This window comes from Budorcas taxicolor, chromosome 11, assembly GCF_023091745.1.
Source record: "Budorcas taxicolor isolate Tak-1 chromosome 11, Takin1.1, whole genome shotgun sequence".
NCBI classification, from domain to species: Eukaryota; Metazoa; Chordata; class Mammalia; order Artiodactyla; family Bovidae; genus Budorcas; species Budorcas taxicolor.
The window spans coordinates 159,556,690-159,573,443 of NC_068920.1; the positions used below are offsets into that span (position 1 = coordinate 159,556,690).

A 16,754-nucleotide genomic window follows, 5' to 3' on the forward strand; every position below is an offset into this window, starting at 1 on the left:
TCACACAATCTAGTAAAGTTATCACAAATTATGGGTTTTGAGTTCATTTTTATGATTGCATGAGAACTTCCTGACGTTTCCTGATTTCTCACTATCAGGAGTATCAAAATTTATGCCGATGAAGAGGTTAAAAGAAAAAAGAGAACGGTTTTACTGTCTACAAAGCAGGATGTGGCTAAGAACAGAACTTTAATGTAAAGTGCACGTTAGAAACATGTCCTTTTGAAAAGCTTATAGGGACGTTGACTAGTGTTGACGTGTAAAACCTGATGGCGTTTGTGAAGGTCTATGAAAGCTGCAAAGACCTGACGCAAAGAACTCATGGCCATCCAAACCAGAGCTCCATCTCTCTCCATCTAGAAGCATCATTCTGCCAAGTTAGGCTTGAGTGCCCCGTCATTATCTCATTACCCCTGTGCAAAATCCCACAGCCACCAGTCAAGGAAAACCCTCAATCAGGGCTCTGCCAAGCGGCCCCATGCACCACACCACAGCGTCTCTCACCACCAGAGAACTGGAGGTCGTTTTTCAGAATTTTAATCTGAAAATTTTTTAATCTCCCATTTTTCTTCTGTTTTTTAAAATTTTCTTTTTTAATCTCAAATTTTAATGAAATGAGGCAACTGAAAACAGACACTTTGGTGCCCTTATGCTTCTTGGAATTTAAACTCAAAATTTGCACTTCTCTTGGTACAAATTACAAGTTCCATTCTTTTCCCTCTATTAACCTCTAAACCACTCAAGGGCAAAGGGCGATACTCTAATAGAATGCCTTTTTCTTTTTTTTTTTTTTAACTCTTCATGGACAGGTCCTTCCTAGAGACAACAGATAACTAGTTCTTTCTTGTAAACCTTAACAAATGAGAAAAAATTTCAAGTAGTTTACACACCTTCTCCCTTAAAAATCTTTTCCAATTATTTTCACTGTAGGAAATTTCAATCCTAGAGAGTAGAAAACCTGGTAACGAGCCTTCGGTTATCAGTGACCCGCTCCTGCGCAATTTCATTTCATTCACATTCCCATCCACTATCACCCCAAACTCTTTGGAAGCAAATCTAAGGTTTCCTTTTACTTGTATGTATTCCAGTTCCTACTGATTTTCAACAACTTGCCTTTGCCTTCCTTTCCACCCTCTACTGGCTGAAAGAAGTGTACAGAATAACGCAGGGGATTGAGGCTGTCTTATCTGGTGTTTTCTCATAACTGCTATCATCCCACCGCCCATCCCTTTCTGGATCATCTTCTATAACATTCACTAACATCACCATGAAATGGCCACCATGGTGTTCAATCCCTAAACTACAGCCCATTTCACTTGGAAATATATTGTATTCCAGCCTCCCAATAAACCCTTTCTCTTGTTTGAACAAGCGAAAATAAAAATTGTGCCAAAATTTCTATTCTGTTGATAAAAACTTATTCTGATTAGTTCCCCCAGATAGGGTAAAAAGAGGCAAAGGGAGTGCAGAGAGAATAGAAGAGGAAAGAAATCCAACACTGAAAATGGTAGACTCTGCCTAATTGGCTGTGTATAAATACTTAGGACCATCTGCTACTTTAAGAATGAATATTTGCAAACATCAGTCGAAAAGTTGAGATCCTTTTAGACGGGGGATGTTTACAAAATGAATTCTCATTTAAGGGAACTACTGCCTTCAGAATTTTGGTATCAATAACAGTAGCTGCTTCTGAGCCTAAGAAGTGCTTATGTAAAAACAATTAAAGCAAAAAAAAATTAATTAAGGGAGGATGCGCTCTGTTTCTATAGCTGCTCTAACCTTTTATTTTGACGTGAGATTTCTTGGCCTCCACTCAGATAGCAACCACCACCCCACACTTTCTTCTCCACACCCTTTACAAATGGAATTCCGAAAGGAGGCACTTTCGAGTTCCTCCTGGGAAATAGCTCATCTTGAGGACGTCTCGGTGCAATAACTGAGATTTCATCTCCTTCTTCTTCTGCACTCCGCTCTGCCCATCGCTTGCCCAGAGATCTCCTTAGGAATCCAGAGGAAGCAAGGAATCCAGAGGAAAACAAGCCCCAGTCCCCAAGCCACAGCCTCTCCTCCCCAGGACCGCCAGTGCACCGCCTTGGCATCCGGGTCCGGGGAGAGAGGAGCTTGCAGACACCACGCCGCTTGTTTATCCATCCGCGCCCCGGGTTAAACATCCCGGCGGGGCGCTCCCTACCGCATTTCAGACTCTTTCCTCCCAGCGGTTAAAAAATACAAAACTGACCCCGCTAATGCCTGTTCCCGCAGGAGGCAACACAAGGCGTCCCTCTAACTCCTACTACTCTCCCCTCCAGGCCGAACGCCGCAATCCCCACATCAAATGCAAGATCTGAGTTGCCCCTGGGAGAATCACAAGCGCACCCCAAACCACCACAGGGCAAACGTCCTCGCCACTAGAGGGAAGACGCCAGTTCTCACTCACCCCTGCACCCCCAAACCCAAGCCCTGGGACCCGGCCCCGCCAGGGCCGCCCCGCCCCCCGGGAGAGCGCCCGAACCACCCGCACCTCCTTGGAGACACAGCAGAGGACCGCGGGTCTGGACGCCGAATACCTAACGCAGCCCTGAAAATCCCCGGCCTTCCACGCCCCCATTGGGTCGGCCCGCCGCGCTGAAGAGAGGGGGGGTCCCGCCCGCGCCTCTGATCAGGAGGTGCGGGGACCCAGATCCGCGCGCCGCGCTCGGGATGTGGAGGGGACCCCCACCAGCGGCCCCTGCTCTGGCCGCCGGAGGGGGGAGCGGTTCACACCAGCCCCCCCTCACCTCAGAAGGGCGAATCTGGCGCGCACCTCCCGCTCAAGCCGAGGCCAACGAGAAGCACTCGGACCTGCGCCTCCCGCCAGGGCCGCAGAGACCTCCGACCGGCGCGCGATCTCGTCCACCGGGGGCAGCCCGGCCCGCGTCCCCCAGCCCAGGCGCACCAGGCACCTTTCCGCCACCTCCCTGCATCCTCGCGGGCCCGGCCCCTCACTCACCCAGAGCTCGATGCCCCAGCTCATGGTGCAGGGGGCGGGAAGGGGCGCGCCGCGCGGCGGGGCGCGGCTCTCCGGTCCCCCTCCCCAGCGATCCCGTCTCCCCGGGAGATCCCCGCGATCGCGGAAAGTCCGTGCCCCGTGCGGCCGCCGCCTCCTCCGGCTCGCCGCTCCTTGCCTAGGGTCTCCGCGGCGCTCCTCCTCCCGGGTCGCTCCTCGGCAAAATGGCCCGAGGAAGCAGCAGCGGCGGTCGCCGCAGCGCCCGCCCGCCCCACACCCGAGAGCGAGGGGCGGGGGAGGGGCGGGGCGGGGCCGCGCGCCGGGGGCGGGGCCGGCCTGACAGCTCGCGCACGCGCGCGCCCCGCCCCCGGCCCAACCTCCCCTCCGGCGCCCCCCGCCCGCGTGGCCCGGGGGTCCGGAAGGACTTGCAGAAAGCAGGGGCCTCTGGTGGGACCTGGAGCCGCCGGCCTCCCCGCTGCCGTGTTTTTTTTTTTTTTTTTATTACTTATTAAAAAAGAGAGAGCCACACTCTCTGCTCTTAGGGACAAACCACTCGCCTCCGAACGGAGCCGGCCCCTGTTATTACGGGGGCTCTGCCGAGGCCTGAGGTTGCTCCCCTGCGCCGAGCGCTGCTTTGAATTTAAGGACCATGCTTTTCGTTGCTCAGCCATCAGAGCTAGCTCGAGCGGGTCTTTTCCTCCACCGCCCGGGAAGCCTTGGAGGCCCGGGGGGCTTTCACAGCCTTGCGCCGGTTGGCGTGGGGCCAGGTGCAGTGCTGTGTGCATACTACACACAGGACTCAGAGGCCGAGAGCGACCTAGCAGAGTGGCTGGGGATAAGAGTCCAGGGGCGCACAACCGGTGATTTCTAATCTCTGAAACCGGTGATTTCCGACTTGTTCGGCCAAGAAACTCTCAGACGTTGAAATCACGTTGCCGCGTAGTGGGTGGAAAAAAGCAAAGGCTCTGGGTCCACAGACAGGGGTTTCTGGTTCCAGTCCCGCCACCCGTACTCACTAGCTTGGTGGCCTAGGACAAGGCCTCCATCTCTGTAGAAGCTCAGAGCCTTCTCCCCCACCTCCCGCCAAAGGGAGGCAGTAACTACCCAGCTCAGCGAAAGGAGATGACCACCTGTTACCCGGCCAGTGGTTGGTAAACTGATAACTAATTTTTAAGTAGATCCGGACTCCTTTTCCCCTGCACTCCCAGAGTATACACAAATAACATTCCAGGATTGTGTGTGTGTGCGTCGCTCAGTCGTGTCCCACTCTTTGCGACCCCATGGACTGTAGCCCACCAGGTTCTTTTGTCCGTGGAATTCTCCAGGCAAGAATACTGGAGTGGGTTGCCATTTCCTTCTCCGGGGGATCTTCCCCACCCCAGGGACCCATCGGGGTCTTCTGCATTGCAGGCGGATTCTTCACTGTCTGAGCCACCAGGGAAGCCTGATTCCAGGATTGGAACTGGAGAACTGTTTGGGTTCCGACTCCTTCCTCTGATTCACTAGGCCCTTTCTCCCTGAACTTTTCTTTCTTCCTCAGCTAATCCTACTCACTTTTCTGACTATCTGTGAACTCCTAAAATGGGCCCCATTTTAGAAGTGTTTCAGCTGCCTGTCTCTCTAATCCCACTACACCCAGCCTCAACCAGCTTATCATTCTTCTCCAAGAGAGGGTGGGGCAAGGGTGGTGTTCTACTCTTGCAGATAAACCAAGTCTACTTCCTTTGTTGGACAGGATCACAATAAATTTAAACTGTCAAACCTGTTTTGGTCTGTCTTTTTCCAGTAAGGAGTTCCTTCCACCAGTTTGTTGTTAGTGTGTGTTTTAAATATTTTGTTCTCAGTTACCCGGTCTGGAAACTCTGAACTCCAATCCTGCTAGACCTGTAACCATCAGAACAGCCAGCCACTTACCTCCCAAGGTACATTCATTAACAGCTTGAGTGAGTTGGACGGGTCAGAAACTCAATCAATACTGCACAGTTCAGTTTGCTATTTGGAAATGCTGAGTGAAATGCAGGTAATCTAACAGGACCCTGCCTCACAAATCACCTCAATTTCTTCCTGCCAAGATTTACTATTTTTTCAAATACAGTGATCTAATCTTGCTGCCTTCTAGAAGACTTATCAAAAACAGTCACTTGTGAAAAGATGCTAATCAGGAGGAAAAACAACCTGCAGCTCTAAAGAAGAGAAAGGGGGGGCAAAGAGCAAGAGACAGCAGAAAGAGAGAGAGAGAGAAACCACATTAAAAGGAAACCTTTTAAGATGAGTAAGCAGGAAACAGTTATAGGAACCCATTAAGCCACAGCAGCAGTACTGTATGGAACTGGGTTAATTAGACCACACTGCAAATACCTTTAACTTCATTAAGTCTGGTGGTAACTGAAAAAAAGGGTTGAAGGTATCAGAATCGCCAATAAATAAAAGAAAAAGTCACCACTGATTTTAAAGCAATGGAAACAAAGAGGATTCAGCATAAAAAGAAATAAGCTAGCAAAGAAAAAGATTAAAGACAGCACAGTATTTTTTAGGAGGAACTAAATCCATTTCAGTTTCCCTTATAGTAAAAGGGAGTGAGTTTAAGAGAAGAACTTCTATTAATAAGTTACTGTGACTGACCTGCTTAGGAATCAGTTTTGACAAGAGGTATTGTAAATCCTGTGGCTTCCCCACTGGCTCAGTAGTAAAGAATCCATCTGCCAATGCAGGAGACGGAGGTTTGATCCCTGGGTCAGGAAGATCCCCTGGAGGAAATGGCAACCCATTCCAGTATTCTTGCCTGGAAAATCCCATGGACAGAGGAGCCTGGGAGGGCTCCGGCAGGAGAGCCGGACATGATTTGATGCCTAAACAATTGTAAACCCCATCTATGTAAATACCGAAACGACCTCAGTTCAGTTCAGTTCAGTCCTGCAGTCGTGTCCGATTCCTTGCAACCCCATGGACTGCAGCATGCCAGGCCTCTCTGTCCATCACCAACTCCCAGAGTTTACTCAAACTCATGTCCATTGAGTCGGTGATGCCACCTAACCATCTCATCCTCTGTTGTCCCCTTCTCCTGCCTTCAATCTTTCCCAGCATCAGAGTCTGTTCCAATGAGTCAGGTCTTTGCATCAGGTGGCCAAAGTATTGGAATTTCAGCTTCAGCATCAGTCCTTCCAATGAATATTCAGGACTGATTTCCTTTAGCATGGATTGGTTGGATCTCCTTGCTCTCAAGGGACTCTAAATTACCTAGGGGATCGGTTTGGGCTATATACACGTTTCACCTTTTAGGAACATGTGGAGAATACTGATCTACAAAGTTACGATCTTGGCAGGCAACTACATAAATTTCCACTGAATAATCTGATCACACGGATATTATTAGCACTAAAACAAGGTATCTAGAAAATATAGACCCTGTATAGTTGCCATGGAGTTAGAGGTAAACAATTTTAATAGAGTCTTTCAGCAACTCCAATTCGTCTTGCTAGTATAAACATCTAATTCAGGGGCTTAGATGTAGAGATATCACTATCTAATCTATTTAAAAGGCTTCCTGTTCTTCAGTTACTAAGTCATGTCCAACTCTTTGCGATCCCATGGACTGCAGCACGCCAGGCTTCCCTGTCCTTGACTATCTCCCAGGATATTATCAAACTCATGTCCATTGAGTTGATGATAACATCCATTGAGTCAATGATGCCATCTCACCCTCTGTTGCCCCTTTCTCCCCCTCCCTCAATCTTTCCCAGCATCAAGGTCTTTTCCAATGAGTTGGAAAAGTATTGGAGCTTCAGCATTAGTCCTTCCAATTAATGTTCAGGGTTGATTTCCTTTAGGATTGACTGGTTTGATCTCCTTGCTGTCCAAGGGTCTCTCAAGATCTCCAGCACGACAGTTTAAAAGCATCAATTCTTTGGTGCCCAACCTTCTTTCTGGTCCAACTTTCACATCCGTACATGACTACTGGAAAAATCACAGCTTTGACTATATGGACCTTTGTCGGCAAAGTGATCACTCGGCTTTTTAATACACTAAGTGGTTTTGTATTTGTTCCATTGGGATCCTACTGTTCCACTTCTTATTAGGTATGTGGCCTTAGACAAGTGACTTAAACTCTTAGAACTTCACTTAAAACACGGACCTCCAAGGTTGTTGTGAGGCTGAAAGAAGGGAGCTGGCGGTGAGCACAGAGTGAGCACAGAGTGGATAGCCCCGCACAGAAAGCTCTAGAGCTTTGGTTGAATTATTTCCCTTCTCTAGGCCTCAGTTTCCTCCTCCATAAAATGGACATAATGCTTTGCTCCAAAAGTTACGGCAAAGATGAAAAGAAAGAACACATATAAAATGCTTAGCACATGGGGGCACAAGTATCGGTTCCCTATTTTTCCTCTTATTTTTTGGAGGATTTTTACTTCCTCTATCAAGGAAAGCAATCCTTTAAGCACTTCTGATGTGGCAAAACAGATTGTCTGAACTACCATTGATTGGTTGTCTATCACTGAAGTACTCTTCTTAAAGAAATTCTCAGGATTTCTTTTTTTTCCTTTAAAATAGCTTCCATCAGTTTCCAGCTTAAAATTCTCCATTTGTTTAGCATTCAAACTACTTACTAAGGACCCAAGAAAGCAGCAGAGTGGAAAAAGTTGGAGTGGGATAAAAGGAGAACTTGTCGTGAGTAGAATCTTAAGACTGCAACCAATTTTTGTACTCAATAATGGAATTCCCCTGAAGGTCTATAAAGATGTGCATAAAATCAGGAAAAACCAGTTGTCTGTGGCTGAGCAAGTTACACACTATGCCACCAAATTGAGAAGTGGATTGAAGTTTTCTCCAACCTGCAGGATTCAAGGTGTGTCAGGGGCTAGCTTTTCCAAGAAGATGACTCTGCAAGGAGAGTCTGTGGGCATTCCCCAAGCCCCAAGAAATGACATTTCAAGTCAAAGAATGAAAGTGACATTTGACTTGTGAATATATTGCCAAGTTCTAGTTTGACCTCTGGTTCCCTGTACTGTGTTTATACAGAATTTTGATCCGAAATGTCATCTCTTTAGATAAGAAAGACAGGCAATAATCATAACTAGAGAATATTAACCCCATAATTACATTAAATATCTCTGGAAATTTCTAAACTGATGTCAAACATTATTAATCACACTAGATTCAAACTCCAAATTCTGCTACTAGTGGCCAACTTTAGTAGTTCTTGCAATGTTAGAGAAAACAGAAAAATAAGACCCACTTGACTAAGAGGGTAAGGCTGAAAGTCAGGTTTAGGATATAGTGTTTCTAGCCCCTCAAGGCTTTTTCAGTCAGTAGCTTAAAGTTTAATGCCCCTTTGAAAATGTGGCCAGGGAGAGGCAAGCCTAACTCATTCTGTTACTCAACAGGTCTATTCCCAGTTACAGTATCATGATTATGCAAATAATCTGCTCTTGAAACTCTGAAATCATGTGCCTAAGTAAAACTGCCAAGACAGCATTTTCACAGAATTTGAGAAGTAACTATCTAAAAAACCCTTTACTTTCAGTTTAGTCCAGTTGCTCAGTCGTGTCCAACTCTTTGCAACCCCATGGACTGCACGCCAGGCCTCCCTATCCATCACCAGCTCCTGAAGTTTATTCAAACTCATGTCCATTGAGTCAGTGATGCCATCCAAACATCTCATCCTCTGTCGTCTCCTTCTCCTCCCGCCTTCAATCTTTCCCAGCATCAGGGTCTTTTCAAACGAGTCAGCTCTTCGAATCAGGTGGCCAAAGTATTGGAGTTTCAAATTCAGCATCAGTCCTTCCAATGAATATTCAAGACTGATTTCCTTTAGGATAGACTGGTTGGATCTCCTTGCTGTCCAAGGGACTCTCAAGAGTCTTCTCCAACACCACAGTTCAAAAGCATACTTAATTAAGTCTTTGTAATTTGTGTTCCCTTTCTTTTGTTGTTCAGTTGCTAAGTTGCATCTGACTTCGACCCCATGGACTGCAGCATGCCAGGCTTCTCTGTCCTTCACCAACTCTTGGAATTTGCTCAAATCTCTCAGTTCCAAACTAATGACCGGCACAATATAGTTCTCAAATACCTGAAGAAGCTACTTCTCATAAACTTCTGAACAGATGCCACTGGTATGTGACCCTGTGAAAGTCACATAATAATTCCCAAGTGAAAAGGAGCAAGGTATAAAAACCCAGCTTTGAGCCCTTGTAAAGTGTTTTCCAGAGACTAAAAGACAAAGGTCTCCTATTTTATAAACGAGTTATTCTAATATAAAATTAAGATTCTTCCTGATCAATCTATTTTTAGAAGCCTATTATTTTCAAATTTAAAACCAGAGATTCTCAAAAATGGCACCTCACTTTAAAAAGTATACAGTAACGCTCCCAAACATTGCAGATTGCCTTTAAAAAGGAAGCACGTGCGTGCTTAGTTGTATCTGACTCTTTGTGACCTTATGGACTGTAGCCCACCAGGCTCCTCTGTTTGTGGGATTCTCCAGGCAAGAATACTAGAGTGGTTTGCCATTTTCTCCTCCAGGGGATCTTCCCAACCCAGGGATCAAATCTGCATCTCCTGCACTGGCAGGTGGATTCTTTACCACAGAGCCACCTAGGAAGCCTCCATAAAAAGAGGAAACTGCACTCAAAAATCCCCATTTCTTTTGACTAGTTTGATACTGACGTGAGGATCAGTTGACTGTCTGGTTTCTCCTCTTCCCTAAAAGAAAGTATCAATTATTTTTTATTTCTTCCATGTTCTTTCATATTGCTGATTTTTAAAATGCTTTCTGAACATTTCTCTTGAATTTCACTTGATAAGATACTGGCTACTCAGATTCTGGGATTTTATTTTTTGAAAATTTAAAAGAATTTTTAAAAATAATAAAATTTTAATAATCGGAATGCCGTGTATGGTATAGTACAAGAAGCACAGAGCCAGTTTTAAAGCAGATGAGGTTCAGTCCTGGATGCTTGCCCTAAATTACCTAAGTCCTTGTGTGATCCTGAGAAAATCATTTTTGAGTTCTTTGGATTTGTTTTCACATCTGTTAATAAGGTGAAAGGATTTGTTGATTTTCTAAGGACACTTCCGGCCTCATAAGAGATTAATATTTTATAACAATTGCAGGATAAGGATTAAATGCTAGGCTTTGTGGGCAAGGCCTGGATGAGAGTCATTTACAAATGATCAGACCACCCTTGAATAAATTTTTCTAACCAAGTCTTGTCTTTAAGAAAGGAACAAAAATACAGACCGTACAAAGATTTCGTGCTCTTAAATGAGATAGTGTGCACAAAGACCCTGATGCTGGGAAAGACTGAAGGCAAAAGGAGAAGGGTGTGGTAGAGGGTGAGATGTGTTAGACAGCCTCTAACACAATGGACACGAATTTGAGCAAACTCTGGGAGACCGTGGTGGACAGAGGAGCCTGGTGTGCTGCAGTCCATGGGATCACAAAGCGTAGGGCATGACTTACTGACTGAACAACAGCAACATATAAAGTACTTAGCAGAATATTTGGCAAACTTAACTGCTTAATAAATAGATTAACTATTATCGCATTTGTGGATTTCCAAGACAATAAAGTTTCTTGTTCTAAGTTTCTTCATCTGTAACATTGTGTAGTAAGATCAGACGAGAATTTTGTTCAAAGAAGTAAGATGACATACTCATGCTGCTGCTCCTGCTGCTGCTAAGTCGCTTTAGTCGTGTTCGACTCTGTGCAACCCCATGGACGGCAGCCCACCAGGCTCCTGTCCCTGGGATTCTCCAGGCAAGAACACTGGAGTGGGTTTACATATTCATAATACATGGCTAAAAATCTTAGGTTGGAGAAAGAAATTAAACTACCAACGAGTAAACATTGCCTTTCTATCTTCCTGGCTACACCTTAGTGCCCTACTTTTGTTCTTACAGAGGGTGTGACAGAACATGTACTAGTTTTTGACCTGCCAGCAGTGCAGGACACCCCAGTTCGATTCTTGGGTCGGGAAGATCTGCTGGAGCAGGGATAGGCCACCCGCTCCAGTATTCTTGGACTTCCCTTGTGGTTCAGCTGGTAAAGAATCTGCCTGTAATGCAGGAGACCTGGCTTGGGAAGATCCCCTGGAGAAGGGAAAGGCTACCCACTCCAGTATTTTGGCCTGGAGAATTACACAGACAACCTGACTGAGCCACTTTCACTTTCAAGAATTCACAGATTCATGACTTTGACTGAGATTGCACAGCTAAAAGATCTGGGACTCTCACCCCTCTACTCTGTACTTCCCCTCCTGATTTTTGTTAACCTGAGTGCAGCACTTTATTCACTTTATTTTCATTTAGATATAGCATGTTAACTTCAGTTCCTAGTTCCAGTTAAAAACATTAGGAATCTGATTCTGTCATAAAACACTGATAGTCATGCAGTATTGGGGGATTCCTTGTGGTTTTTATTTTCTTTTGTTTAAATGATTGCCCACAAAGAGCATGCATTGTGTGGCAAGCCAAAAAAAAGTAAAACAAAAAAACACCTAAAAACTAAATAAACCTAGCTAGTCTATTGGTAATTTTAATAAGCATTATCTTTTTTATAACTCCATGATCAAAATAGTGATTTGGAGGGAACAATCTACAAATTCTTTCATTAAAGGTCTCTCTACAAATTCGAAAGATTAGAAGCAAGGAAAATTTCCACACAGGATTAAGAGATTCATACTCTAGCAGTTGGATGAAATAGCATAAAGCAATATAACAGTATTTAGCATTTTCCACGATTCCCACTTCAACCTGGAACAAATGACAATCTCTCAGAACTTCAGTTTGCTTACCAGTAAAGTGTGTGTGTGTGTGTGTGTGTGTGTGTGTGTGTGTGTGTGTGTGCGTGTCGGGTGGGGGTGGTAATACTTACACCTACCTCCTATCTCATCAGACTGTTCCAAGGATTACATGCAAAAATGCACCCAAAAGGCTTAACGAAGTGCCTGATACGTTGTCCTTGTTTAGTCGCTCAGCTGTGTCCGATTCTTTTGCGACCCCATGGACAGGCTCCTTTCTGTCCATAGGATTTCCCAGACAAGAACACTGGAGTGAGTTGCCATTTCCTCCTCCAGGGGATCTTCCCAACCCAGGAATGGAACCAGAGTCTCTGTGTCTCCTGCACCGCAGGTGGATTCTTTACCGGTGAGCCACTGGGGAAGAAGCACCTCATAAAGGCTCAATAAATTACTAAAACCATCTCATCAAAAATTTGTGTTAAGTGCCTCAAAAAACAAAAACAAAACCACCCAAGGACTGATGACAAGCCACGAACTTGGTTTTTCTACCGAGTGAAGGCTGCTCGGGACAATCGGTCCCATCAACCCAGGAGGCATTCCCCGCCTAGGAACGCCAGGTCCCTCGGTGGGCCGCCGGCGCGCAGGCCCAAGGTCGCTTTCAAAGCTCCGCGGGGCGGAGGCAACGCCGGGGTTGGTCCAGCCCAGCGACTGTTACCATGGCAACCGCCACAGGCTACCTACTGCGGGCGCACCTCTTCTGGCTAAACCGAAAAGTCCTCACAGCAGAGGCCAACTGAACGGCCTCGAAGTGTACCCGCCCCGCTCCCGAGACCGCAAGCTCCTGGAAAAAGGCCACAGTCTCCCCGCCGCTGGCCGCAGAGAGCCCCCTTTCAGGCGTTTCCGGCAGCCACCGCCCTTTAACCCCGGAAGTGGGCGGGAGAGGAAGCAGCTGGTGATGCTGGAACAAACATGGCCGCCCCGGCGCCCTTCGGCTTCTCGGGCTCCCGCAGTCCTCGGCTAGCCGCCGGCCTCCGGCTGTTCCCGCTGTTGGGGCTGCTGCAGCTGCTGGCCGAGCCCGGCCTGGGCCGCGTCCACCACCTGGCGCTCAAGGTAAGGGCGACCAGGGCCTTGCAAGACCAGGGCGGGGGACAGAGGCCGAGGCCGCTCCCTGATGCTGAGGGGCAACTTTTGGCCCAGGGGAAGCGGGGGGTGGGGAGGTTGTCTATGAGCGATTGGGGTTCCCGCCTCTGTTCCCAGTTGCGGACTCCCTCCCGGAGGGGTCTGTTGGGAACTGTGGGAATGGCGGGAGTCCTCGGTCGGTCTGGAAAAGGGAGGAGGAGAAAGAGGGGAAGGGGCTGAACTGCGGCGTAACCCCGAAGGACTCTCGGGGCCATGCTTGCAGTCCTGTTGGCTTCCCTGTCTTCCTTGCCGAGAGCAACTTGATCTTCCTCCTCCCTTTGATCTCCAACTTCTACGCCCGACTTCGCTCGTCTGCCGTCTCCTTTCGTTCATCCCCCTGGTGCCTAGCGGTTGGAAGGTGCGGGGAACCTTTGCCTCAGTTTCCCTGGTGGACTTGGCGGTTTCTGGCCTGAGCAAAGCGAGCATCTCCAGAAGGAATTTCAAATCTCGCTTAAAATCCGTTACCGGAAATTTAAGCCCAGCAATGAAAATATGTTTTTGATTAGAAGCCCTTTTTATCCCTCGCTTCTGTCATTGTCTGTCTAGGGAAGAAATTTACGATAGGCCTAGAATGAACCCTTTGTATCCTGCTTTTTAACTCAAAACATGCCTCCAGGCGATTTAGCTGGTTAATATATGAGACCAGGAAAAATAAATCGTTGTGACCCAAAGCCTTGTACATTATTTTCATTCTGTAAGGTATTCTTAACAGAGTAAGGTTTCAGCAGTGAGAAAGTTTGTCTTATTAAAACCCTGTACATTAACAAAGCAATGTATTTTGTGACTGTAGTTTAAAATACAGAATCTGGATTAAAAAAAACCTGACTAGACCCATACTGTTGTTTGTAAATAATAAATATCCTGATTGAAATGGTTGTCAACTGCAGGGAGAGAAGTGAGTCTTGGCTCCTTTTGAGAATATGCTGAAAGATATTGAATCTCTTCCCAGAAAATGCAGGTAGAAATGTAGGCAAAACTTCTTGGAATTTATAGGGCTTTGTAATCCTGCCAAAGCTTATCCATAGGCCTTAGTCCCCAGGCCTGTGACTCCAAGTGCCGAACTCCTAAAATTCTTTCACTTTATAGTCTAGAATCTTGAGTCTTAGGTGAAATCATGTAACTGAGTTTTTGTAGCTTATAAATTAGAGAATAACACTAATACTGAACCATGGACGCACTGAACCATGTGTCTTGGCTTTAGGCATGTCTAGAATTAAAATGTCAGATGGCCAGCATCATTAGGTAAATATCGACAAAGTTGATATAGAAGGAAAAGTATACTACCCTCAATGGGAGAAGCAACCTAAGTTGGTGTAATTCTGGTGATTGATTTCTCTACATTGTGCTACATTGCTTCAGTTCAGTTCAGTCGCTCAGTCGTGTCCGACTCTTTGCGACCCTGTGAATCGCAGCACGCCAGGCCTCCCTGTCCATCAGCAGCTCCCTGAGTTCACTCAGACTCACGTCCATCAAGTCCGTGATGCCATCCAGCCATCTCATCCTCTGTCGTCCCCTTTTCCTCCTGCCCCCAATTCCTCCCAGCATCAGAGTCTTTTCCAATGAGTCAACTCTTCACATGAGGTGGCCAGAGTACTGGACTTTCAGCTTTAGCATCTTTCCTTCCAGAGAACACCCAGGACTGATTTCCTTTAGAATGGACTGGTTGGATCTCCTTGCAGTCTAAGGGACTCTCAAGAGTCTTCTCCAGCACCACAGTTCAAAAGCATCAATTCTTCTGCGCTCAGCTTTCTTCACAGTCCAACTCTCACATCCATACATGGTTACTGGAAAAACTATAGCCTTGACTAGACGGACCTTTGTTGGCAAAGTAATGTCTCTGCTTTTTAATATGCTATCTAGGTTGGTCATAACTTTCCTTCCAAGGAGTAAGCTACATTGCTTAATGTTTTTCATCTTTGTTTTCTCAAATACTTGGTGCCTGTTCCATAATCAGTATTGTACTTGTTTCTCTTCTCTTAAACAGTCTGACATTTTGCCCAAGAAAATTGTGCTCACCTGAAGGGAGCCTGTCAGAGCAGCAACGTTAGATTGTCTTATTTTGCTTGAGATTGAGAGAGAGAATTTCAACCATACACCAAAATAGACAGAATAGTATAGTGAATTCCCATGTAGCTGTAACCATTAACCAATGGCTAATTCTGCCCTATCCCCACACACATCCCTTCTCAGGTGCATTCTTTAATTTTTAACTAGAAAATAAATCTTTTTTTTTGTTTAATGTGTTTACTTACGTGGCTGCCTCTGGTCTTAGTTGAAGCAAATGGAGTCTCAGTTCCTCAACCATGATCAAACCAACATCCCCTGCACTGCAAGGCAAAGTTTCAACCACCAGGTCACCAGAGAAGCCCCCCTTTCATTCTTTATTCAGTTTTCTCATTCCATGTTACGTTTTCCATTATTCTTCTAGTCTTCTCAAATTCCTTGTCTTTTATTTTTTAGATTCCTTAACTTTTGGAAACTCTTAAGGCATGGTTTATATACATTAAAATCCATACATTGTAAATGTACAATTCAGTGATTGTTGGTAAATTTACTGAGTTATGCAACTATCATCACAATCCAGCCATAGAACATTTCCATCACCCATGTAAGATCCCTTTTGTTGGTTTACTGTTAATTCCTAGTCTGACCTCCAGCCCCAGACAACCACTAATCTACTTTCTGTCTCTATAGATGTGCCCTTTCTGGATGTTTCATATAAATGGAATCACATAGTATATGGTCCTTTTGTCTGGCTTCTTTTACTTATGTTACTGAGGTTCATCCATGTTGTACTGTGTATTAGTAATTCATTCCTTTTAATGGACAAATACTTTTTCATTGTATGAATATATCACCTATGCTCAGCCATTTACCAAAACATTTGAATGTTTGGGTTTCCATTTTTGGCTGTTGTGAGTAATATTGCTGCAAACATTCACATGCAAGTCTTTGGGAAATATGTTTTCGTTTTGGGGGGTTGATAGCTAGGAGTGGAGTAGAATTGTTGGGTCATATGGTAGATAGCTTCCCAGGTGGCTCAGATGGTAAAGAATCTACCTGCCAATGCAGGAGACACAAGAAACATGGATTCGATCCCTGGGTTGGGAAGATCCCCTGGAGAAGGGAATGGCTACCTGCTCTAGTATTCTTGCCTGGAAAATCCCATGGACAGAGGAGCCTGGCGCGCTACAATCCATGGGGTCACAAAAGAGTCAGACACGACTGAGCGACTAACACTTTCACTTTTTTTTCATGGTAGATTTATATTTAACTTTTTAAGAAACTGCCAAAGTACTTTCTAAAGCAACTGTACCATTTTGCAGTCCTACCAGCAATTTGTGAGGGTTCTGCTTTCTACATATTATGCCAACATTTGTCTTCATACTGTCTTCGAGTGACTCAAAGTCATCATATTGTTTGATCCTTAAAATCCATAAATGTTTCAGTATATATTTCAGTATGTACCTATAAGAAATAGGGACTCTTAAAAACGTTACTGCAGTATCAGATGACACCCTTATGGCCGAAAGCGAAGAGGAACTAAAGAGCCTCTTGATGAAGGTGAAAGAGGAGCATGAAAAAGCTGGCTTAAAACTCAGCATTCAAAAACTATTATCATGGTACTCAGTCCCATCACTTCATGGCAAATAGTTGTGGAAAAAATGGAAACAGTGACAGATTTTTTCTTGGGCTCCAAAATTACTGCAAACGGTGACTGCAGCCATGAAATTAGAAGACTCTTGCTCCTTAGAAGAAAAACTATGACCAACCTAGACAGCATATTAAAAAGCAGAGACATTAACTTTGCCAACAAAGGTCTGTCTAGTCAAAGCTGTGGTTTTTCTAGTAGT

General features: G+C 45.5%; 1 protein-coding gene across 1 annotated transcript in view; it reads left to right on the top strand.

Moving 5' to 3' along the window:
• Nucleotides 1-12,684: 12,684 nt before the first annotated feature.
• GPR107 (G protein-coupled receptor 107) overlaps nucleotides 12,685-16,754 on the top strand; it is a 57,868-nt gene continuing 53,798 nt past the window's right edge. Inside the window, exon 1 of the mRNA XM_052647963.1 lies at nucleotides 12,685-12,831. Within this exon, the coding sequence (XP_052503923.1) occupies nucleotides 12,691-12,831 (141 nt within the window). The 5' untranslated portion in view covers nucleotides 12,685-12,690. The remainder of the gene's footprint in view (nucleotides 12,832-16,754) is intronic.